The sequence below is a fragment of the Salvelinus alpinus genome, chromosome 1 (genome assembly GCF_045679555.1).
Source record: "Salvelinus alpinus chromosome 1, SLU_Salpinus.1, whole genome shotgun sequence".
Lineage (NCBI taxonomy): Eukaryota > Metazoa > Chordata > Actinopteri > Salmoniformes > Salmonidae > Salvelinus > Salvelinus alpinus.
In genome coordinates, this window is record NC_092086.1 from 48,420,651 (window position 1) to 48,447,814 (window position 27,164).

The following is a 27,164-nucleotide window of genomic DNA, read 5'->3' on the forward strand; positions in this document are numbered from 1 at the left end:
CTTTGAAATGCTGGGTACCTGCCGCATGGTGTGCGACCCCTACCTGAACAAGGGCACCACGGCCAGCAGCACCAGCTCCAGTGGCATCCAGGCGGAGGCCGAGGCCCTCAGCGACAACAGCAACATGCCCTCCACGCTGGTGCAGGGCCCCCAGGGCAAGCAAGGCAGGCCAGGTAAACCTGGACTCCCAGGACCGCCTGGAGAGCCAGGGCCACCGGGGCCAGTGGGACCCCCTGGAGACCGAGGGTCTGGAGGGAGGACTGGGATTTTGGGGTTGGGGGGGAACGGAGCTATCAGCACGGCCACCTACAGCACAGTGCCCCGGGTGGCCTTTTACGCAGGGCTTAAGAACCCCCATGAAGGCTATGAGATCCTTAAGTTTGACGACGTGGTCACCAACTTGGGAAACAACTACGACGGCATCTCGGGCAAGTTCATCTGCAGCATTCCTGGCACCTACTTCTTCATCTACCATGTGCTGATGAGAGGAGGGGATGGGACCAGTATGTGGGCAGACCTCTGCAAAAACGAACAGGTGAGTCAATTCACTTCTCCAAGTTTCTGTCTGTCTTATACTGCTCAGTCACTCAGCATAGAGGGATCTTATACGTTCTACCACTCATTGCTTACTGCTCTTTTTAATTAGCACTCCAGTGGTTTCTCTGCTACACACTCAGGTCCCTTCTAAATTACAGATATCTCACCTTATCCCTTGATACTCTGTTGTGCTCTCTCTCCCTGCCCCTCTCTCTTTCTATCGCTGGGTGTCACCTGATGTCACTGTGGTAACTTTGTTGGTGGACATTTAATCGGAGCTTCACAATCAAATTGCCCTGAAACCGCGTTATATTACAGAGGCTCTATTTCCGAGGAAACGGAAGGCTGGTGGGTAGCGGAAGCATCTGTCGTGCGCTCCCAAAACCCCCCTGAGCGAGCAGATGACGGTCACACAGCTGTGGCACCAAACGCGCCCAGAGAGAATGATATGTAATCTGGCGCGCGTCCCCTCATTGCATAAATACACACTGACATTGCCCGCATCACTCAAATCAAAGGACAGACAGTTTCCCCCGAAGTCGATGTCACTTTCCTACTTGTTTAAAATTTGAGAAGTTTGCCATATAATACTGGTGTAATTGTTTATTTAACTTGGAATGTAAAAGAAGGTGAGAAAGGTGTATGTGCCTGACTTATGGAAGCATCTATTTGTCAGTTAGGACTAGCGCTATTGACTGAGATTTTTACGCAATTGTAACAAATCATTTCTCTTTTCAGAAATAAGATATTAACCTGTAATTTCGGATCGTATTACTTTCGCATTTCTGCTTGTGTAGACTAAATTGATTAGACAGGGAAAATACATGAAATAAGTGGAGTCACAGGAGTGCGCACTATAGCAGATGCAGCTTTTAGTCAGCCGATAGATATTTTAAGAATAAAAAAAAATCCCAGTTCCTACCATTATTATTATTATTGCGAACAGTTTAATTGTGAACCAAGAACGGTCTGCTTCTCTGTGCTCGATACATCTGTGAACTGCAACAAGTCAGCAAGTGATGCGTTCAGACACAAATGACATTGTGCTACATTTAACTGTCGAGTTCACTTATTTAATTACATGTAATCTAACGTTGTACTCCTGGAGAGACTCAACAAGACCGCAATTATCCAAACGTCTCGTGCGTAAAACAAGAGGATGACAGCAAGCCTACTTATCCGTCACAGTGTGAACAGACTGGAAAATGTAAGTGTTGCTTATTATGTCGGGTGTATATGGTTGATAAAACAAGGGAATATTTGCGTGACATTCCCTTGAAATAAATATAATTTGCATGATGTTTTCTCATTTTTTTTTTTTTACGCATCACTTGACGGGTCTGGAAAATGATTTATTGCGCCCTGGGGGTGCTCTCAGGTACTCGAGTGTGTGAGACTCGAGAACTTTCTCGTCCAGCAAAGGCGGCAACATCTAAAGCGCAGGAGAGTATAAGAGAAATATATATATTTTTACCATCAAGTCATTTGCAATATGCATCGAGGCATTCATAAATTATACAACAGCTTTAGCCGCATCAAATATTTTGTGATTGAATATCCTCTTATTATCTGTTAATGACCACTTGCGTATAGGGTAAAGATCACATCACCTTTTACATGAAATATTACAGCTCCATTAGCCTATAGTGTATCATCAAAATCCTCACAATTATCTTTCATTAAGCCCCATGCAATGTTTTTCAATACCCTAACAGCATGGTCTCCAACATATTGCTTTGTCAATTACACTTACTTTGTTAGTTACTTTGTTGTTGTTTATTAGAGTTACTTTGTTTAATGTTAATTAGGCTACGTTTTTTTTTTTTTGTAGGAGGTCTAAACTTTTTCTCCCAGTGTTTCTGCAGAACATTTTATTATAAACGTAAAGTATATCTGTTTTACTTATTACCCTGATATTACAGCACTTAAGTGGTTTACATTATATTTTATAATGGAATAAAACCTTAATATGTAGTTCACACAGGGTACTGTAAATGTATTTGTCATAATGACTGAATACAACTTGTCCTAGTCGGCCAGTGTCAAAATGTTTAAGGTGGACATCATCTGTAAGGTTACCTTATAGGACTACTGCTAACGCAGAGGTTGGGGTTTTGGGGGTTGAGAGCAACACAACATCATGCCATTCCTGTTGAGCACACGCTTCCCTGCTATATTTTATGCTTCAACGGGTGTTTTGCCTAACACTTGTACTCATAATATAGTCGATTATTTCACAATTTACAGTCGGTTGCAATCTGATTCACGAGCACGCAACCCCCGCCTCCGACTCAAGACTTATGTGGACTTGTTTGCAGCTACATTTTACATTTAGATGGGGATCTCCAAAGAGTCATCTGTTGTCAGTATAGGTCAGAGAGAGAACGCCCTCATTCTTTTTAAAAAAGAGCGAGGGAACACTTTCTTTCATTAAAGGCATATAGATTTCTAGCAACTATAAAACACAATCTCAATTTAAATCTATGTAGGCCTGAGGGTATGTCTGGCAGCATATCTTACAGCCTCCAGGTTATTCATCTAATGTAAAACTTGTTGTTGTCAAATATAGGATAGGAAACAGATATGTTTATCAAGTCTTTTTCTTTTTTGGTGCGATGTTCTTCGTATGTTGCCATAGAGAAATATCCATCCCATGGTCACAGAGGGGTTGTTTTAATTGGTTAATTCTGTTGTCAAACCACTTGAATTGGCCGTTGCTTACTTTTACAATTACAGAGAAAATATGACTGAAATGGAAGGAAAGGATACAGGTACATTGAGTGTACAAATCATTAAGGACATCTGCTCTTTCCACAACAAAGACTGACCTGAATCCAGATGAAAGATATGATCCCTTATTGATGTTACTTGTTAAATCCACTTCAACCAGTGTAGATGAAGGGGAGGAGACGGGTTAAAGAAGGATTTTTAAGCCCTGAGACAATTGAGACATGGCTTGTGTGTATGTGTGCCATTCAGAGGGGGAATTGGCAAGATAAAGTATTAAATCAAATCCAATTTTATTGGTCACATACACATGGTTAGCAGATGTCATTGCCAGCGTAGCGAAATGCTTGTGCTTCTAGTTCCGACAGTGCAGCAATATCTAAATTGTAATCTAACAATTCCACAACAACTACCTAATACACACAAATACATATGAGATGAGTAATGCGAGATATGTAAACATGATTAAAGTGGTGTTATTAAAGTGCCTTTGAACAGGGCATGGTAGTAGGTGCCAGGCGCACCGGTTTGTGTCAAGAACTGCAACGCTGCTGGGTTTTCACGCTCAACAGTTTCCCGTGTGTATCAGGAATTGTCTTCCACCCAAAGGACATCCAGCCAACTTGACACAACTGTGGAAGCATTGGAGTCAACATGGGCCAGCATCCCTGTGGAACGCTATCGACACCTTGTAGAGTCCATGACCCAATAAATTGAGGCTGTTCTGAGGGCAAATTATTCTATATTAGCAAGGTGTCCATAATGTTTTGTACACTGAGTATGTAATTGTAAAGAGTGCTGGGTCTGGTCTCTGTGACCAGTGAGGTCAGAGTTCTCCATCATCCACTAACATTGTGACATGAAGGCACTGTTACCAGAGCAACCAGGCAATTTTTCAGAAAGATAAATATAATTTCCGAGGCATATCTGTTGGCGGTTCAGTGTGGTGTTTTTGATCTTGTGTCTGTTGGACAGATACTGAGAGTGTGTCCTCGTGGGGAAGGCCTATTGTCCACGGCTGCTTTTGACATATCACCCCTGAGGCACCTGGAGGCTTCAGGCATGCCATGGAATACTAATGTAACACTGTAGGAAGATAATGCATGTGAGGGGTTCAACATAAAGGTTGGGGTAAATGTCAGTAACAATCTATCTGATGTACTGTACATTTTGTGTAATAGCTTTTATAGACTAGGCTACTTTCTATTGTCATTCAAAATTGTGTTTTGGTGTGCTGGTGATATATTAATTTGAATGAAAACGTGATAAGATCACTGGACTGGACTAAAAAGTGATGAATTAAGTGAAATCCATTTCTGCCATGTTAAAGAGTGTCGACATGATAAGCATGGAGGGCAAGAAATCAAATAGACCAGAAAAAGTATCAGTTTGCTTGCTACTGACACAGCTCTTTGCAGTCATTTTGCAAGTCTCACTATGGTTCCCTGAGTTCAACTCCTTTGACCTATCCAAGCTGACAAACTTCTCACCCAGCAAACCCAAGGAGAGGGGAGGTGGCGGCTACATGAAGGGCCTCTCCTCTATATATACTGTCTCAGTCCACCATAATGTTTATGGGGGGTTGGTGTAAAAGTGTTGATACATAATAGGCGAAGGCGAACATATGTTCCTATAATGCACCTTCTGTTCCCGCTTCATTGTGTTCCTAAGAGGAGGGAGGGGAGGCACTTAAGTTAGACACAGACAACGCACATCTCCAGAGACTGGGGCAATGTTCATAAAGTGGTAACTGCCTGGCTAATGAAATATGTCTCCCTCCCTTTCCCTTTCAGCTCTCTTACCCTGACTCCTCACTCCTTCCTTCCACTTTTGATTCTCTCTCTCTCTCTCTCTCTCTCTCTCTCTCTCTCTCGCTCGCTCTCTCGCTCTCTCACCCTCTCTCGCTCTCTCACCCTCTCTCTCTCTGAGCATAGCTTAAAGGGCGATGTAGCTTACACTCACTATAACAAGACAATCTTGCTAGAAAGGTTTATCTGTGTGAGTCTGTGGGTCTGGTGTGGGTCTGTCTGTGGGTCTGTCTGTGGGTTTGTCTGTGGGTCTTGTGTGTCTGTCTGTGTGTCTGTCTGTGGGTCTGTCTGTGGGTCTGGTGTGGAGGTGAGACCCCAGTGTGTCTGTCTGTGTAAATTACAGTGAATGGTTATAAATGTGGGGTAACTCGTGCTGTGTCATTGATGAAGTGGCCATAGGAAGGCTGATGGCCCTAGAGCAGGGCTGTCTGGGCCGGAGCATTCATCTGCTCATTTAAGGCCGAGAGAAGCTGTGTAGGGACTAGGAGGCTGGGGAGGACTGGGAATAGCAGACAATGCCAGTATTTTATCATCCTTTGGCCTTGGTGCATCATGAAACTGCAGGTTCTCAGGCTCTAGCACTGCAGTTGTTCTGCACCCTGTATCATCTCCACCCCGGAGCCTTGCTGTTTTTATCTCCCTCTCCTTCTTCCCTCTCCCTCTTTTGGTTCTGTGGGTTGCATTAGGAGAGTGTCAACATTGTCCCCAGCACCTTGACACATTTCAAGCTACACCAAAGAGTTAGCTCCTCTTGGTAAGCAGGCAAATAGGATTCTATTTTCAGACCGGTGCACTTCATCTGCTCTCCAAGTTCCCTCTCCACTCCTCTCCTCTCTCCTTGGCTTCTTTTTCCTGACGTTCTTTTACTCGCTTGACAACTATCTCCAACCAATCCCAATCTTCTCAGACGGATGTGTCAGAGTCTCGATTCCCTGAGTTGGAGACACCCTGGGAGACGAGGCAATGACAATAAAGACAAATCCATTGCCACGCTACTACAAATGGAGAGAGAAAAAAATGAAAATGAGGAGGCGGAGAAAAGAGAGTTTTGTCATGCCAAAGAGCCTTTTTAATCGTAGTTTAGAACCTTGAACCAGATCCAGGATGTGTTTGTGCTCCTCCTCGGTTCCCGTCTTTAATATTGTTATTAATCCGCAGAACCGTTTCGGAGTTAATTAAAAGCAATGACGTGAGCGTCACTCTCTCAGGAGGGCCCTGTGTGAATAATCACTCTGTCTCCTTCTTTAATAAGCTCCAGCGTCCTCCGAGCAGCGCATATGGCTCTTCCCCAACAATTACTGCTCCCTGCTTCCCACCATGCAAAAACACACACCTGCCCCCCCTCACTGTGTACTGCCCTCTACAACTCCTCTGCTCTGTTCAAGCCATCCAAGGTGACCTCCAGAAGTACACCGTTTATGCCCATCCCTTTATTGACAATTTAATATCAATATGTGTTTTGATTACTATTGGAGACATAAAGTTTTGCTCTTGGAGGTTAACTTCAGGAATACTGTTTTGCTTAGAAAGCAAAAACACACTTGAAAGATTCTGGCCTGTAGTATAGAAATTAGGGGAAATCTTGGCACAGTCCGTCACTGGCTCTTTTGAATTGATGTATCCAAGTAGACACACGGTGCTGTGAAGTGAAGTACTGCGATCATCTTCACAGACTGGTTTATTTATTTGTTTATTTGGATGGTCATTAGCTTTTGCAGAGACAACAGCTGTTCTTCCGGGGGGTCCACAAAAAACACAGAACATGACAAAGAACAAAACACTGATACATGGATAGCATAGGACAGTCAGCCACATTTTTAACACAAAGATATACAAACAATATAACAACAAAAACAACAGTCGCCACCATTCAATGAGATGTCGTTTTTTAAGGTCATTTTGTTGTTTGCTTGAGTAATTGGAGTTGGAAGGGAGTTCTATGTGATCATGGCTCTGTATAGTACTGTAATTTGCCATGAATAAATACTAATTGACTGTATGTACACTTCTGACCCACTGGGAATGTGATGAAAGAAATAAAAGCTGAAATAAATCATTCTCTCTACTATTATTCTGACATTTCACATTCTTACTATACAGTGGTGATCCTAACTGACCTAAGACAGGGAATTTTTACTGGGATTAAATGTCAGGAATTGTGAAAAACTGAGTTTAAATGTATTTGTCTAAGGTGTATGGTAACTTCTGACTTCAACTGTATCTGATGTTAGAGAAGCTTCCATTGAAGAACACTCTCTGGGTTCAATTGGCTAAATAATACTCCAACCTTGTGATGGCAAGTGATATAAAGCGAAGCAAGTGAGTTTCTTCAATAACAATTTATGATCAATTACATCAAAGACTGCACTGAAATCTAACAATAAAGCTCCGACTATCATTTTATTATCCATTTATTTTAACCAATCATCTGTCATCTGAGTCAGTACAGTACTAGTTGAATTGCATTGTATTAGGTCAAACACAATATTCCCCATCGGTTTACTAAGAACAGGCAGCAAACTGATTGGGCGGCTGTTAGATGCAGCAAAGTGTGCTTTACTGTTTTTAGGCAGTGGACTTATTTTAGCTTCTTTCCACGCCTGTGGACACACACTCCTTTAGGCTTTGGTTCAAGATAAAGCAAATGGGGGTGGCAATACAGTCTGCTACAATTCTCAATTGTGTCCCATCAAGGTTGTCTATACCTGGTGGATATTGATGGATAACAATAGTTCTTGCCCGTGATATCATTTAAGGTACTCCAGAGTCTTTTTACATAGTGTTTTATGTCATTTATCTTGGTTTGGTAATATCATTTCTTCTTCTTTTTGTAGACAGTATGTCAACCAATCAGCTGAGCAGCCTGACTTGTTTGCCACCGCTTTTGCATAATTTATTTGAACCAAACACTTTTTTAATTCCTCGTTAAGCCAGAGGGCTCTAACAGTTATCACAGTTAATTTCTTAACAGGTGCATGCTTATCAGCAATTGGCATGAATACTTTAACAAATACTTCCAGTGCTGCATCTGGATTCACTTCCTCATACACATCTTCAACAACGGAGTCCTGAGAAAACATGTTGTATGATCTCTTATAAATTACATGGATCCCAAAGTTCTTGTATTTATTTTCGGTAATACCAATTACCCCACTGAAGACATTCTTTTAAAAAGTATACTTAGTCATTATAGACTTTACATGGGGAAAAAATACTTTTTACATCTTAGTCTGAGGGGGGTTTAACCTTCCAGACTGGGTATTGTATTAACTCAATACCCAAGGCTTTTACTTGCGACATACAACTATCAAGTATTGCTATGGGGCGCAATCGGCCAATGTAGGCTTGTACACAATCGGCCAACCTTAACACACACACACACACACACACACACACTTTCTGTGTGTGGTTACAGTAGGCTAACGTATGTCAATGGTTTTAGGAACAGCAGTAACATCAGGCGGGATTTAGGTTATCAACTGCCTAGCCAGTTGTAGCTCAATCTTGGGTGCAATGATCACGTTCCCGCACTGACTGACCGTGTGGAGGCTTATTGATTTAACGTTACGTTAACCTACATGCTACACTAGCAAAGTTATAAATTACATAACGTTAGCTGTCGGCTATATTAGCCACGACTTACCATTTTTTGTGCAGCTTCAAATGTCGAACAAAGTTGGAAATTGTTGCGCCTCCGTCTGTAATTTTCTTCCCGCATGTTTTGCAAGTTGCAATCTGTTTTTTGCTGATACAGCTAGTCTTTATAACCAAAAATAATAATTTGGGGTATCATCTTTCCAAGGGCTCCATCTGAATTCACCCGCCGACATTCCTCTGCACTACCACGCACAACTTTTCCCCAGCTGGCACAATTTGATTGGCTGTTGTCCGATTCAAACTGTAATTCGTTAAATGAAGAGCTGATTCTTTTTTTAATAGCATCATTTTTAATATTGGGCTCGGGGAGGGTATCAAGTAAGTTCGAGTCCAAGTTAAGTCATGAGTCATTGGTGTTAAAGTCAAAGTCGAGTTGCAAGTCATCATATTTGTGACTCGAGTCTGACTCGAGTCCAAGTCATGTGACTCGAGTCCACATTGCTTATTTGAGTCAGAAAAGGATGTTCATATGATAGGTAAGATATACAAAACCTTGCAGAGAGCATATCCAACTGACAATCTCTTAGAAGAAAATATCAACAGTTGGAACCAAGACTTAAAAAGAACTGATGTTGGCACAAGATGGAGGGAATGTTGGAGCATAACTAACTGAATTACAGTTAACGAAAATGTATATTTAATCCAGTATAAACTAATGTATAGAATGTATTATGGAAGAGACTAAATGTAAAAAATGTACAGCACAATGGCAGAGTCATGTCTTAAGTGTAAAACTAACAATGACTCAATAATCCATGCTCTCTGGGAATGCTATAAAGTCCAAAAGTTATGGGCGAGATAAAAAGTTGTCTGTCAGAAGTATTGAGATACCCAATGGGCTGGACGATTCTCTTCTCATCACTCATCTTGAAAAAACAGAAACAAAAAACTTGGAAATCAATCTGTCAATTGACATAATGGAAACATCGTATTATTTATTATTGAAATAGAATGGGTAAGAGGTAGCCTAGTGGTTAGAGCGCTGGACTAGTAACCGAAAGGTTGCAAGATTGAATCCCCAAGCTGACAAGCTAAAAATCTGTCATTCTGCCCCTGAACAAGGCAGTTAACCCACTGTTCCTAGGCCGTCATTGAAAATAAGAATTTGTTCTTAACTGACTTGCCTAGTTAAATAAAGGTAAAAAAACTAATTTGTACAATTTTGAGGCAAACAATAATTCAGGCACTAGGAAAGGGGGTGTGAGCATGTGGGTCTGGGCAGATGAGATGTAGTTGTTGTTTGTATTTGGTGGGAAAAATACAAAATAAAATGACAAAAATGTAATATATAAATTACTTTAGGCCCAACCTTAGGCACTTTGGCTTTCCTTGTTATTGCCACAATGTTATGGTCACTACAGCCAATGGGAACTGATACAGCGTTGCATCAAAGCTCTGCAGCATTAGCGAAGATATAATCAGTACAAGTGGATGTCACAGATCCAACACTATTATGTGTGTAAAGTATTATCCAAAGCAACATTTAGAAAATGTCTTTGTATTTCCGCCTAGAGGGCTGTTGGAGATACAATACTGCGTGAATGATGCTGTTATCTGCGTGTCATTTCCCAACCTATCAACATGCATCTCAGTGGTTCTTTCTTCATGCCTCTGGGGGTTTCTTAAGCTCTGGTGCACATCAACACAAGACAGTTTAGCCTATTGCTGAATACCCAGGTGTGACCCATGCAGTGTGTTTAGCATGGCAATCTATACACAGAAAATTGAACAAACATGAACCATCTGGATCCAAATCTGGCATGTTATATTAGTGTCTGTCTTGATTTAATGAAACCTGTTTGAAAATTTGGAGGGGGAAATTATATAATTCAATTCACAAAAAAAGAGGGCGACTGAAAGAAAGTTCAGGCTATGTTGGGTGTTAAAATACACATACATGCATTGCATTCATTTACTTTGTAGCATCTATTATTTCAGAATCAATATAAATCTGTGGTAACACTTTATTTTAAGGTACAGATATTAGCCACTTATTTTGTAGTTTATAAGTATATATATAATATAAGGCCTTTATTATGTCAAATTAGCCATATATTGGATCTTCATTTTGCGATTTATTATTCAAAGTCATGTATTACTGGCCAATCCTTAATAACATCATTATTAAGAATACTAAAGGCATATTCATATTTAATAAAGAACAAGTAACACAAGAAACAGAGTCTTAATAAGCTGTCTCAATTTGGAACTGGTAAGGGGATTGTACCTCAATATGTGGTCCCTATTATAATTGTGACCATATTTTTACATGCAGAATTTTTTCTCTCCATAATTGACCATAAAGGACAGAAAGGGGCACACCTCACCTCATCTATGCCATACAGCCAACATTCAAGTCATTTGATGTATAAATAAAAAATTAGCAACTCATTTTCAATATACACTTCCATATATGGATGTTGACTGTAGGGCATGATATAATGTGAATCGCGAAAGGTGAGCGCACCTCCCCACACCCATGAGCAAAACCATAATAATGTTTGCCTGAAACGAATTGTTTACATCAATTGCTAAAATCAGACTTGAATGTTAGTTATATGACATATATCAATCAATGTATTATGTCATCAAACTACACAAATCCTCAGTTTCAGGCAAACATTATATGTTTTTGCTCAAGGGTGTGGGGAGGTGTGACCCAGTATATACAGTATATACAGTATATACATATATATACTGTTTAGAAATGTAGTTGTTTACATAAGAATTTTGACTAGAATGTTGTCTGTATGGCATATATGAACGGAGTTGTGCCCCTTTCTGTCCGATGAGGTAATTTATGGACAGTTATAATAGGGACCACATATTGAGGTGCAATCCCCTTATCAGTCCCACATTGAGACAGCTTATTAAGAGTCTGTTTCTTGCGTTACTTGCTCTTTATTAAATGTTAATATGCCTTTATTATTGCTAATAATCATGTGATTAAGGATTGTCCAGAAATACATGACTTATAATGTTTGAATAAGAAAATACTTAAATAAGGCCTAATAAATGGCTAATAAGACCTAATTAAGGCCTTATACGCTACTTATATACACACTTATAAACTACAAATTATTGGCTAATATGTGTACCTTAAAATAAAGTGTTACCATATCGGTATATCTGTCTCATCAGCTAAACAGTCTACTCAACACTCTGGTGCTAAAATAAAGCCTGAGAATATCTTTGGGCTAGGTTTAGGTTATTTAGCAGTGAGACTGAGGGGCCGCTGTTCATCTCTGTATGTCTTCAGGAACAGAGAGCCTCTGTCTAGAGTAGACGGAGGTGTCTGGGGTAGGGAAAGGCGAGCTGCCCTCAGCCCTTGGTATCGATCCCACCATGTGCGTGCGTGTGTCTCTGTCTGTGTGCGTGCATTCATGCATGTGCCTGCGTGTGTGTAACCCGTTCCCACTCTGACAGACCCAGGATGTAGTCTATGACCCCCACTCTATAATCAGCTGGAGGGGTAGCAGAGGCGGCCCTCTGGCCTTGATTTGCTGTGTAATTGGACATCGGATTTGACACTCTGCCGAGTGGAACATTAGAAGCAGCCTAATTAGGTGCGGTAGGACTATTAAATGAAGATTTGCCCATGTTGTTAAGAAATACCACACACATTGGAAATGTCAAGATGACACCCGGCTGTCATCGCCAACCAACGGAAGAAAATCTATCACTTATCGTAAAAGTTTCCCAGCGGAAAGCAAACACAATCCCCATACTACTACTTCTCTCCAACGCCATCTCGTCTTCAGCCTCTGCGGTCTTGTCCCTTTAAATAGCAGAGCAGCAGCCAGACCTCGCTAGGACTTCATCTCCACTGTCATCTCAGATTGAATAGTTTACGAATAAGTGCTGTAACATCCCCATACATTGAAACACAGGAATCTAAAATAGCCTCTGGGTTTCCATCTGGAGATGACTGACTCCTGCATGACATTTGGTGTTGACTCACACGGCTCCTTCATTATAATGAGAGCACATACGGGGGACGGGAAAGCGCCCATGGGCCTGTTCTCATGTAAACATCTCTCTCTAAGCCCTGACATCTCGCCATCACCCAATTCAATCCATTCTGATAACCCCCAACCCCCTCTCTCACAGCACAGGGAACCCTCATGTTAATGGCTCCAAAGTGACTCACTCTAAGTTACTGTATGTGCTTAACAAGGTGGCTCTAACCTCTAAACATGAATATGGGCGATATCAACAGTGAGATATCAACAATCCATCCAGCCAGAATTGATGAATAGGGCACTTCATGAAAAATGCATGCGGCAGCAAAACGTCTGAACCTGCCTCTCCTTCAAGACTATTAACACTTTCTGCCTAAGCTTTGCCTCGTTAGGGAGGTTTCTCACACTGCAAGACGCGCCTCTCAATATCCCACAATACGTTGTGTTGCATTTCAAACAATAACTGTTTTTTAAAAATTCATAGCGACTAAAATAACTTGCTTTATGTTGTGCCAGGGTTCAACGTGTCACCAGATTCTACCCGAAAAACACTGTGTTACCAAGATGCAGGGAGTGAGTGGGGATTGAGACTGAGCAGTGTTGAAAGTTGAGCATTTCTCACAGCATCTGACTGACAGGAGTGAGTCACAAACAGGCAAGAGTGGCTGGGCCACACACAGGTCAGAGTTGACCCCTCCCCCTCTACCTCTCTCTGTTTCTCCTCTCCTCCTCCTCCCCTTTCCCAGTGATAAGTCTGTGCCAATACATCGGCATCACAACAAGCCAGAGGATTTTACAGCCCCATTGTTATCACTGTTGCCCCATCCATCGCCTCTGTGTTTTGTTGTGTCATTATCCTCTCGTTGTAATACATAATGCATTTCCGTGATGACAAGCTTTGATTTGCCTTGACACCCAGTGGGAGGGACACTTTGGCATTACGTAAACAATTGTATAAACTGTGGAGAAGTTCATGCAACGAAAGGCATTCACGTTACCAGGAAAAAAAGCCCTGAAGGTACAAACAGTACAGATGCAGTGATTAACGCACAAAGCCTTTCTCTCCTTCTCCTTGACAGATGGTGGCTCTCCCGTACCATCTCCTTCTCTCAACAACGTATCATGTATTTAATCATGTTTCTACCACAAATACACCAATAACACAAAAGAGGAACGGAGGTTTTTGACACCATGACAACCTTGCTCAGAACAACAGCTGACACCAAAAATCTGTGGGGCAACGGTCTTTTGACTAGGTTTGTGTGTGTGTGTGTGTGTGTGTCTTTGAGCACGCGCAAATGTGTGTGTGTGCGCGCATGTGTACCTCTGTGTGCGTGAGTGTGCGTTGGTGGTGTGGGTTAGGAGATGTGACAGGGTTGTGACAAGGTGGCTAAGCTGCCATCAGGCATGCGGCTCACGGTTGGGTGTTCAAACCCAATTTGGTGGCGGTACACTTGGATTTAGAAAGAGGCGAGCGAAGTTTAAAAATGGAAGCTTAATGGTGACTCAACAAGTCCCTGCCAGAGAAACGTCAGAAGCTGTCCTCCATCCAGACATGTCCTTGTCACCACTACTGGAGAGAACATATCAGTGTCCAAGAGAGGAGGGACTGTTACTGACACCAGCAAACAGCTAGGCCAACAAGGTCCTATTCCAGTACAATATTTCAATGGGTTGTTTGGATCTTTTGTATTGGCAATCAAGACAACAACACAACACCAGGCATTTCAGCTGTTAGCCATAGGATAATGCAAAATGCCATCGCAACTCAACATGATTCCCAACTCCGTAGGACTAATCAGTTTTAGCAGAGGACAGTGAATATGCAAAAAGCTGCCATCCCTTCATCTCAGAGGCCTATTATAGGTACGAGTGCTGTCATTATTGATAAACTCCACATTCATATTCAAATGCATTCAGAATGCGAGCGGAGTCGGGTGGAGTGGTATTCACTGTGGAGTCTGGGGGGGGGGGGGGGGGGGCATTATCTATTAAGCTGAAGCAGCCCAGCCTCAGCCCTCAGCTCCCATCTCTCTCTAGTGTTCCAGTACCACGCAGAGCATTATTCAATCAGAGACATCACAGCGACAATGTGACGGATGCTAACATGCTTCAGCAGCCACGGCAGGGGGAGACGAGACAACGTCAGACGACTCTGGGGCCATTTGCATTCGCTGGAGTAGGCTAGGCTGGCCTGGGCGCTCACGCTTTGTTTGTTGTGTCAAAAGTTCCACGTCGTATTCTATTTTGAGGCCATGCTCTGCAGTTGCCATTTTGTTCTCTCTTTCCATCTCGCTGCTTCTTTTGCTCACTCCCTCTTTCTCTCTCTTTCTCTCTCTTTCTCTCTCACTTTCTAAAGTCTAACCTATGGCTGTCACACTCGTCGTACGAACTGGAAGCATACTCGGACCAACGTGCAGCGTGATCTGGGTTCCACATCTTTATTTAGTGAAACGCACAAAACAATAAAGCAAGAACGAAACGTGACGACAATGGAGTGCTGACATATAACTATCCATAAACAAGATCCCACAAAAACCAGTGGGGAAATGGCTGCCTAAATATGATCCCCAATCAGAGACAACGATAAACAGCTGCCTCTGATTGGGAACCATACCAGGCCAACAACGCTGAACACTTCCGGGTTGGAGCGAGCGGTCGCACTTCGCACTTTGGTCCGCAGGTAGTATAACTTTTCATTACATTTCATTACATTTCATTATAGTACAACGGTTTAATTTGTCTAATCTTAGCAATTTCTTCTTAGCTAGCTACATAGCCGTCTTTGTATCAAAGATAATTGCGTAATTATCGTATTTCGTCGTCCTAACGCAGTCTACACTGCTATCTGCCATCTGCCCAGCAGCTAGCCAGCTAGCAAACGTCCACCGTCTACCGAATAGCAGCACTTTGGTCCGCAGGTAGTATAACTTTTCATTACATTTCATTACATTTCATTATAGTACAACGGTTTAATTTGTCTAATCTTAGCAATTTCTTCTTAGCTAGCTACATAGCCGTCTTTGTATCAAAGATAATTGCGTAATTATCGTATTTCGTCGTCCTAACGCAGTCTACACTGCTATCTGCCATCTGCCCAGCAGCTAGCCAGCTAGCAAACGTCCACCGTCTACCGAATAGCAGCACTGTAGCAACTATTACACCCAACTGAACGACTTGATTAGTGTAGTGTTAGCTAGCTACATAGTTGTCTTTGCTGTCTTCGTATCCAAGATAATTGTGTAGTTTAGAGTGTGTAGTTTTAGAGTGATTATCTTAATTTACCGAGGCTAGCTAGCCAGCTATCTGTCGTCCTTAACGTAGGAGACACTGCTAGCTAGCCAACAGCTAGCCAACGTCTACCGAATAGAACTTCTGCACTCAACAACCCGGTCGCATTCCGCTTCGCTCCACAGGTAGTATCACATTTTCATTTCATTTCATTACAGTACAACGGTTTGATTTGTTTGATCGTAGCTAGCTACATAGCTAGCTGCATAGCCGTCTTGGTATCAAAGATAATTGTGTAGTCTAGAGCGATTTTCTAGGTTAGCTAGCCAGCTATTGTCGTTCTTTTAACGCAACGTAACGTAATCAACACTGCTAGCTAGCCAGCTAGCCCCCGAATAGCAGCACTGTAGATACTATTACACTCAACGGAACGACTTGATTAGTGTAGTGTCAACAACGCAGCCACTGCCAGCTAGCCTACAAAGTCAACAACTGCCAGCTAGCCTACAAAGTCAACAACGCAGCCACTGCCAGCTAGCCTACTTCAGCAGTACTGTATCATCTTAATCATTTTAGTCAATAAGATTCTTGCTACGTAAGCTTAACTTTCTGAACATTCGAGACGCGTAGTCCACTTGCCACTCCAATCTCCTTTGCATTAGCGTAGTCTCTTCTGTAGCCTGTCAACTATGTGTCTGTCTATCCCTGTTCTCTCCTCTCTGCACAGACCATACAAACGCTCCACACCGCGTGGCATCGGCCACCCTAATCTGGTGGTCCCAGCGCGCACGACCCACGTGGAGTTCCAGGTCTCCGGTAGCCTCTGGAACTGCCGATCTGCGGCCAACAAGGCAGAGTTCATCTCAGCCTATGCCTCCCTCCAGTCCCTCGACTTCCTGGCACTGACGGAAACATGGATCACCACAGATAACACTGCTACTCCTACTGCTCTCTCTTCGTCCGCCCACGTGTTCTCGCACACCCCGAGAGCTTCTGGTCAGCGGGGTGGTGGCACCGGGATCCTCATCTCTCCCAAGTGGTCATTCTCTCTTTGTCCCCTTACCCATCTGTCTATCGCCTCCTTTGAATTCCATGCTGTCACAGTTACCAGCCCTTTCAAGCTTAACATCCTTATCATTTATCGCCCTCCAGGTTCCCTCGGAGAGTTCATCAATGAGCTCGATGCCTTGATTAGCTCCTTTCCTGAGGACGGCTCACCTCTCACAGTTCTGGGCGACTTTAACCTCCCCAGGTCTACCTTTGACTCATTCCTCTCTGCCTCCTTCTTTCCACTCCTCTCCTCTTTTGACCTCACCCTCTCACCTTCCCCCCCTACTCACAAGGCAGGCAATACGCTCGACCTCATCTTTACTAGATGCTGTTCTTCCACTAACCTCATTGCAACTCCCCTCCAAGTCTCCGACCACTACCTTGTATCCTTTTCCCTCTCGCTCTCATCCAACACTTCCCACACTGCCCCTACTCGGATGGTATCGCGCCGCCCCAACCTTCGCTCTCTCTCCCCCGCTACCCTCTCCTCTTCCATCCTATCATCTCTTCCCTCTGCTCAAACCTTCTCCAACCTATCTCCTGATTCTGCCTCCTCAACCCTCCTCTCCTCCCTTTCTGCATCCTTTGACTCTCTATGTCCCCTATCCTCCAGGCCGGCTCGGTCCTCCCCTCCCGCTCCGTGGCTCGACGACTCATTGCGAGCTCACAGAACAGGGCTCCGGGCAGCCGAGCGGAAATGGAGGAAAACTCGCCTCCCTGCGGACCTGGCATCCTTTCACTCCCTCCTCTCTACATTTTCCTCTTCTGTCTCTGCTGCTAAAGCCACTTTCTACCACTCTAAATTCCAAGCATCTGCCTCTAACCCCAGGAAGCTCTTTGCCACCTTCTCCTCCCTCCTGAATCCTCCTCCCCCTCCCCCCCCCTCCTCCCTCTCTGCAGATGACTTCGTCAACCATTTTGAAAAGAAGGTCGACGACATCCGATCCTCGTTTGCTAAGTCAAACGACACCGCTGGTTCTGCTCACACTGCCCCACCCTGTGCTCTGACCTCTTTCTCCCCTCTCTCTCCAGATGAAATCTCGCGTCTTGTGACGGCCGGCCGCCCAACAACCTGCCCGCTTGACCCTATCCCCTCCTCTCTTCTCCAGACCATTTCCGGAGACCTTCTCCCTTACCTCACCTCGCTCATCAACTCATCCCTGACCGCTGGCTACGTCCCTTCCGTCTTCAAGAGAGCGAGAGTTGCACCCCTTCTGAAAAAACCTACACTCGATCCCTCCGATGTCAACAACTACAGACCAGTATCCCTTCTTTCTTTTCTCTCCAAAACTCTTGAACGTGCCGTCCTTGGCCAGCTCTCCCGCTATCTCTCTCAGAATGACCTTCTTGATCCAAATCAGTCAGGTTTCAAGACTAGTCATTCAACTGAGACTGCTCTTCTCTGTATCACGGAGGCGCTCCGCACTGCTAAAGCTAACTCTCTCTCCTCTGCTCTCATCCTTCTAGACCTATCGGCTGCCTTCGATACTGTGAACCATCAGATCCTCCTCTCCACCCTCTCCGAGTTGGGCATCTCCGGCGCGGCCCACGCTTGGATTGCGTCCTACCTGACAGGTCGCTCCTACCAGGTGGCGTGGCGAGAATCTGTCTCCTCACCACGTGCTCTCACCACTGGTGTCCCCCAGGGCTCTGTTCTAGGCCCTCTCCTATTCTCGCTATACACCAAGTCACTTGGCTCTGTCATAACCTCACATGGTCTCTCCTATCATTGCTATGCAGACGACACACAACTAATCTTCTCCTTTCCCCCTTCTGATGACCAGGTGGCGAATCGCATCTCTGCATGTCTGGCAGACATATCAGTGTGGATGACGGATCACCACCTCAAGCTGAACCTCGGCAAGACGGAGCTGCTCTTCCTCCCGGGAAAGGACTGCCCGTTCCATGATCTCGCCATCACGGTTGACAACTCCATTGTGTCCTCCTCCCAGAGCGCTAAGAACCTTGGCGTGATCCTGGACAACACCCTGTCGTTCTCAACCAACATCAAGGCGGTGGCCCGTTCCTGTAGGTTCATGCTCTACAACATCCGCAGAGTACGACCCTGCCTCACACAGGAAGCGGCGCAGGTCCTAATCCAGGCACTTGTCATCTCCCGTCTGGATTACTGCAACTCGCTGTTGGCTGGGCTCCCTGCCTGTGCCATTAAACCCCTACAACTCATCCAGAACGCCGCAGCCCGTCTGGTGTTCAACCTTCCCAAGTTCTCTCACGTCACCCCGCTCCTCCGCTCTCTCCACTGGCTTCCAGTTGAAGCTCGCATCCGCTACAAGACCATGGTGCTTGCCTACGGAGCTGTGAGGGGAACGGCACCTCAGTACCTCCAGGCTCTGATCAGGCCCTACACCCAAACAAGGGCACTGCGTTCATCCACCTCTGGCCTGCTCGCCTCCCTACCACTGAGGAAGTACAGTTCCCGCTCAGCCCAGTCAAAACTGTTCGCTGCTCTGGCCCCCCAATGGTGGAACAAACTCCCTCACGACGCCAGGACAGCGGAGTCAATCACCACCTTCCGGAGACACCTGAAACCCCACCTCTTTAAGGAATACCTAGGATAGGATAAAGTAATCCTTCTCACTCCCCCCCCCCTTAAAAGATTTAGATGCACTATTGTAAAGTGGCCGTTCCACTGGATGTCATAAGGTGAATGCACCAATTTGTAAGTCGCTCTGGATAAGAGCGTCTGCTAAATGACTTAAATGTAAATGTAAATGTAAACATAGAAATCAACACACTAGATCATTCACCCTAGTCACACCCCGACCTAACCAAAATAGAGAATAAAAGGCTCTCTATGGTCAGGGCGTGACAATGGCTTGCACTTCCAGCTTGTGAGTTGTTCCGAGTACAGTGTGAGGGTAAATGATGTGGCTTCTCTGTCGTTGTGTACAACAGTGACCGAGTGAAAGAAATAGAGAATGAACAATGAATTGAGCAATGAATGACAGTTTCAATCTCAATTATTTAATATCACTACAGCGTGGTCAGAGTCTTTGTAATCAATAGTTGCTGAGAACAAATAAATTGGATTTCTACTAGCTTAAGGATAGTCCTTGGCAAGTTGACTTCCTTAACTTTCTAACACAAGGAGTTGAAGCTAGTCATATCACACACCTCTGATACCAGAGGTCCCAGAGTTCAATGTGAACGCAATAAGATAAATATTTGACGAAGTTTCCCCATTTGAAGAATCCCCATAGACAGATCCAACCAAGTCCCTATCCGCCGCCCACATCCGGCACAAAGCAGCAACCTTCTAATAAGAGCGTGTTGACTTTGTGTGCTCAGGGCGAGTCATCTCATATTAATATGCAGTGGACGACTGCTGCTACGGATCAGGAGAGAGAGCTTTGTTTGCACATCGATATGAGCCTTACGATTTAATCAGGAAGGTAAACAATGAAAAAAGACTCATAGATGCCTGTAGTACATTGTGCCATATATAAACCTACACCTTTAAGGCTGGCTTCAGCATAACTGTTTGGCATAGACCTTCATAGCATTACTCAGAGTACTTCACCTTGAAAGTGTTCTCCGATACGGCAAATATCTCCATGCAAGCTGGAATGTCTTAGTTACAGACAACTGTTACTGAACATTCCTCTTATTCTGGCTGAGAATAATCTAAGGTGTCTGGCATGATTGTGTCTCAACAGCCACAATGACTTTCTTCCTCTGTAGTGAGAAGAGTGGAACAGACAAGAGGGGGATAAACTAAGGAGAAGGCTTCATGAAATCACTGAGATTTCACAGATTCTCATTATCGTGACTGTCTGATGGTCAGCAGGGTGCTTCATACCCAGCTGTCAAAGAAGTAGGCCGATTCCAAAGGACTGGCAAGGCTTCCAAGATGCCTGAATGTGATGAAAGCGATGAGGCACTGATGTCAGTAGATCAAATGCCGCTCCATGTGAAATAGGGTATTATCGTATTGTCTCCATGGTGAAAAAGTTCCGCTTTTCCGTCTGTCACAAGACCTGCTAAAGAGAGGGGATGACAGGCACATAAGGTGTTAGCAGTGGATGTGTGCCCTATCAATGTTGAAAATTATCTTGCCAAATACAACAGGTGTATACTTTACCGTGGAATGCTTACTTACAAGCCCATTCAGAGTTATGTAGAGTTAAAAAGACAAATATTTTCGAAATAAAAAAGGAAATAGTAACACAATAAAATAGCAATAACAAGGCGATATACAAGGAGTATCAGTACCGAGTCATTGGGCAGGGGAACGAGGTAGTTGAGGTAATTGCGGTAGTTGAGCTATTCTCAACTCTTCTTCACATCCCCTTTGAGAAGCTTTCCGTTTCTCTCTCACTCAGTTCTAGTCTTTCATAGTTTCTAAAGACTTTCATAGACCGCCTTTGGAAGACTGGACAAATGTTTTCCCAGCTTTAAAGGAGAAAAAATATGACCATGTTTTTTCATATTGGTTGATTTCTTAAAGCCTTTAGAGGACTAAATATCCTTCCTCTGACAGTTGTCATTATGCCCGCGATGATGGGACGTTTTCAGTAAATTCCGTGATTTATTGATCATGCATTGTCAGTCACATCATAGCTTAGCTTAGACAGGTTTTTAAACACAATGTGTCAAATCAATACATGTATCTGTCAAAACACTTTGTTCAGCACTGACTAGGGACGGACTCAAACTCTGTTATTTGATTAAATTGAATAGACAGCTTCAATGTCCCTGCCTGTTGCTTGTAGTGACTCACAACCCATCATAGCTATTGGGCATTAGTTCACTTTGCTTTCATTGAATTAGCTTTCATTGAATTAGCTTTCCATTGAATTAGCTTTCATTGAATTAGCTTTCATTGAATTAGCTTTCCATTGAATTAGCTTTCATTGAATTAGCTTTCATTGAATTAGCTTTCATTGAATTAGCTTTCATTGAATTAGCTTTCCATTGAATTAGCTTTCTTTGAATTAGCTTTCCATTGAATTAGCTTTCCATTGAATTAGCTTTCATTGAATTAGCTTTCCATTGAATTAGCTTTCCATTGAATTAGCTTTCATTGAATTAGCTTTCCATTGAATTAGCTTTCATTGAATTAGCTTTCACACAATGTGCATATTATGTTTCTCCAATTAAAATGTCAGTCAAATTGTCAGATAATTTAAGTTTTGATGACTTTATCTTTATATAGACTACCTTCTAGTAAAACATTTAAAGATTGACATTACAGGACATAATGCATATGGTTTACTATCTGCTCTCACGACTTGGAAAAGATGAAAACAAAGACATTTTAACTGACACTCTTATCCAGAACAACATTCAGTAGATACATGTTAATACTTTTTCCCGTACTGGTCCCCCGTGGGAATCGAACCCACAACCCTGGCGTTGCAAGCACGGGACCCTCATAATTACAGCAGTAGTAGAGGGAGGGAAGTGAAATACATAGATACATTAGACAGCAAGTCTCACTTCCTGTCTCTCTCTACTCCTCCACCCATCCCTCTGTTGTCCTGCTATCCCCTAACTCTGGCACACAGACAATCACTGACAGGTCTACAGGGTTAAACCCCATCAGTGCATTGTTGCAGGAGGTCTGTGCCAGCACCCTGGCACTCAGATGTGTCAATAAATCCATTGTGTGTGGCCCCTGGTTAAACGGGCCAATTAATTGTCCCATCTTATCCCTGCCACCTGCTCAGCCAGGCTGCCGGGCGGCACACCAGATCTGGGACCCTGCCCATACTTTAGATTCAGATACAGAAGCTTTTTAGAGAAGGAATGCATGGGAAAAGAGTAGTTTGATTGAGTTTATGACAGCTGTGTTTTACATTGGACAGATTATAAAAGATTCTTAGCTACAGACAATATCTGAGTTTATGGCAACTAGATGTATATCTCAGATGCTTTGGTCTTCCAAAATGTATGGTGCTGATGCTATTTATTTAGGCCCTTATCTTTGTGTGCTTGTGTACTGGTGATGTGATGTCTCAGTGCAGTACAATACTGCCGCACTTCAGTTTCTTTTTGTAAAACTCTACATGAATGGTCAATGGTTAGCTTTAAAAAGTATTTATTTCTGTCGCATACGCACGCACGCACACGCACACGCACACACACACACACACACACACACACACACACACACACACACACACACACACACACACACACACACACACACACACACACACACACACACACAGAGTTATTACTGTCAGGGCACCCGTTTCTCACTACAGCCCACACCGTTCTCCCAGGAGAGAAGAGAACGTTTCAGATGGAGCTTAATTAGCCAGGACCAGAGGTCAGGGAGATCCAGCTCCAAATCCTCAGACTGCCAGGCTGCCTGGCAGTACCATACTCACCACATAGGCTACGGCCAACATAAATGCAATTGCTCTGGTAGATTTACAGTAATTTATTAATTCAATCACACATACAACATATCTTACTTTCACAGTATTTTCTCATTCACTAAAGAATAGGGATCTATTTTTCACTTTTTATAAGTTGATGTGAGGTGGGTGTCCTTGATGTATTTCACTGTAACTCCTCAGTTGTTCCCTCTACACTCTTAGAAAAAAGGGTAAGCCTTTTTGGCTTGAGGTAAAAAAAAAAACATTTTGGTTCCAGATAGAAGCATTTTGGGTTCCATGTAGAACCTTTTCCACAGAGGTGGAACCAAATAGGTTCTACCTGGAACCAACAAAGGGTTCTCCCATGGGGAGCGCCAAATTACCCTGTAGCCCTTTCCTGCATTCGAATTACCTAGTGGCATCATGGGTGGAATGTTATTAATATTTTTCATAATTAATAAACATATAGAAAAAAACTGCAGAAAATCCGTTATTCCTGTATAAAAAATGTTTTGTTATATTTCAGTCTTCTGTGATGTATATAATGTGTAATATTGGGATACAAACTGAAAAATGTAATACATTTCAATTCTATATTTGACATGATACAGGTGTGTTCTTTTTCTAAGTCCATAACCATGTGTGTGAGGTGTCTACTTTTGTTTCAAAGTAGATTTGTTTAAGACTACCAAGAAACCCTCCCTGTGACCCTGATTTCACCCACTGCAGTAAAAGCTTTTAAGGTTCTATGGTACTTTTTTATTTCTAAGTGTATAATAGAACCAGGTCACCAGGAGAGTGAGACCTGTTGTTGGGTTTCTTAGAATGTCTACTCAGGTGGGGAACACTGAGCAGCGCTTTGAGCAGAGACAACAACCACCTGACCCGACACCCCAGTCCACCGCCTTCAATTCATGGCGGAACATTCAATGACAAACCAATGACAGCCTTATTAAAATCATGTTGTGGTGTGTGATGCGCCAGAAGGCTACTGCCCCGTCACTTGTTCTTTTTTGTGAACAAGGCAAAATCAAAGCATGACAACAGAAATGACTTCCATTTCAGATCAAATGAGTGCAGTATGTTTCTCTAACCCATACATCCTCTCTTTCCTCTCCTCTCTGTTCCAGGTGCGAGCCAGTGCCATTGCCCAGGACGCTGACCAGAACTATGACTACGCCTCCAATAGCGTCATCCTCCACCTAGACGCAGGCGACGAGGTCTATATCAAGCTGGACGGGGGCAAGGCTCACGGCGGCAACAACAACAAATACAGCACCTTCTCTGGGTTCATCCTCTACGCCGACTGAACCCACGCAGGTGGCACGTCCAGAGAGAGAAAGACAAAGTAAGAGATTAAGAAAAAAAGTTGTAATGAGGGAAGGAAGGGGTTAAAAGCCGGAATGCTTTCTAGTTTCCTGGTTCTTTCCATCGTCACACCAACCTCTGCTTATAAAACACATCAGCCCCAAATCAAGGTTCTCCAGCTCAGCTCGGCCTGCCTGCCTGTCTGCCGTGCTGTGAGGGAGGGAGGGAGGGAGGGAGGGAGAACCCGATGATAGGGGAGGGAGTAGTGAGGGGTGAAGCTTGGTAGAGAGAGGTGCCCTCCTCATCAGAATTCTAACCTGTCAGTTGCTCCTTGCTTTCCTCCTCCTCAAACTGGAAAATAAACCAACTAACGCCAAGTGGATCCGGCCTCATCATCTTCTCTCCATAACAGTTGGCTATATGGACTCTGTTGACTGAAATTGTCGTATCTTGTCGTTGTGTGCTTTTCCTTAGAATGTCAGTATTTTACTTTTGTAAAAGATACTACTACATCGTATATTTACACAAAAGAGGATATTAAAAATATGTTTGTCCCTTGTGAGAAAAAAAACTTGATTTTGAGAGAATGGTTTTGTGAGATGTTGATTGTGATTCAGAAGCCTTTAGTTGAGAAATGGAAACGAAAGGTGTCATTATGGTTTCTAACGGTATATGATTTCTTGCATTTGACAGCTGGCGATCACATGGTGTTTGTTTATGGGTGATGTCAGCTGTGGGAACACAGACCTGGTTTGTGGCTGAATGTTATTCATGCATAGGATGTTATACAGATACAACATTACATTTTCCTTGTCCCATCCAACGTATCTAGAGTCTCTATCCTTGCCCCTTGTCCCATCCCTATACCCCAATCCTATTTGTCTATACAGGGCCAAAGTGGGTTGAAAATAGACTAAAATGTATATTAGATATTCTAGTTAAGTAGATATCCTCCACCATCAATGAAGCCACATATTCAGATTCTGAGGTAACCTAGAGAGAGAGAGAGAAATGGAGCGAGAGAGAGAGAGAGAGAGAGAGAGAGAGAGAGCGAGAGAGAGAGAGAGAGAGGGAGAGAGAGAGAGAGAGAAATGGAGAGAGAGAGAGAAATGGAGAGGGAGAGAGAGAGAAATGGAGAGGGGGGGTGGGAAGTTTTTATGGCAGATTTTCTGTTTCAGTGTCTGAGGCTTCACTGGATGTAATTCGTCATTAGCTGCATATTCACTGATACATACAAGCATTATGGTAATATTTACTCAACATGGCGGGCTGACAGCTTGCTTAAGAATTAAATTGATTGGGTGAGTGAGTGACTTGGCTTCTTAGCATTGTGTGTATGTGTATGTGTGTGTGTGTGGGTGTGTGTGTGCGTGTGTGCATGTGTGTGTGTGTGTGTGTGTGTGTGTGTGTGCGTGAATGTCTGTGTTGGTGTATTTGAGTGTTTGCATCAGAGCATGCGCCGTGCCATTGCTACATTGTTGTTTTTCTGTTAATCTGTGCTACAGCCAATGACAGATATTTTACTCAGCAGACAATGAGATTGCATTACGTAGGGAGGGGAGCCTCTGTAGAGATGATGATAAGAACAAACAGCTTGTAAATGAAATCTATGCTATGTTTGTCTATCTAATTGTATCTTTTTGAATTGTTGAATACATTTAAATAATAAATGGGATTTTCGGAGTCACTTATCTCAAGATAGTTATTTTACCCCAAATGCTCTTATTGTGTTGAACTATTTAGAGTGCCAAATTCTCTCAAACAACGTTGGAGGCGGCTTATGGTAGAGAAATTAACATTAAATGATCTGGCAACAGCTCTGGTGGACATTCCTGCAGTCAGCATTCCAATTGCACGCTCCCTCAAAACTTGAGACATCTGTGGCATTGTGTTCTGTGACAAAACTGCACATTTTAGAGTTTTATTGTCACCTGCACAAGGTGCACCTGTGTAATGATCGTGCTGTTTAATCAGCTTCTTGATATGCCACACCTGTCAGATGGATGGATTATCTTGGCAAAGGAGAAATGCTCACTAACAGGGATGTAAACAAATTTGTGCATTTTGAGAGAAATAAGCTTTTTGTGTGAACGGAACATTTCTGGGATCTTTTATTTCAGCTCATGAAACATGGGACCAACACTTTACATGTTGCGTTCATATTTTTGTTCAGTATCGTTTAAACTTTCACAAAAAATTATATAATAATCCATGCATACATTTTACATATAGGTGGCCCCTGGGAATCGAACCCACAATCTTGGCATTGCAAGCGCCATGCTTTACCAACCGAGCACCAGAAAACCAATTGTCTGTTTAAGCAAACATGAAACAGATCCTGTTATAAATGCCTTCTCCTCTCTCTCTCCTTCATATCAGTCTAACCAGAGATTATTTGGGATGATAGGTATCAGGGAGGCAAGGAGGGGGGTAGGAAGGGTGCAGCCCTTCCAATATCCTCCACTCCTCTCCTCTCCTGTGGAGATGCTATGGATCTGAAAAGGTGGGCTGCAAGATAAAGTCCATCTGACTCCAGC

General features: G+C 43.4%; 1 protein-coding gene across 1 annotated transcript in view; it reads left to right on the top strand.

Moving 5' to 3' along the window:
• Positions 1 to 26,310, top strand: part of LOC139578543 (C1q-related factor-like) — a 26,909-nt gene extending 599 nt beyond the window's left edge. Inside the window, exons 1-2 of the mRNA XM_071406286.1 lie at positions 1 to 535; positions 24,450 to 26,310. The exon at positions 1 to 535 is cut by the window's left edge and continues 599 nt beyond it. Coding sequence (XP_071262387.1) covers positions 1 to 535; positions 24,450 to 24,629 — 715 coding nt within the window. The 3' untranslated portion in view covers positions 24,630 to 26,310. The remainder of the gene's footprint in view (positions 536 to 24,449) is intronic.
• Positions 26,311 to 27,164: the final 854 nt, after the last annotated feature.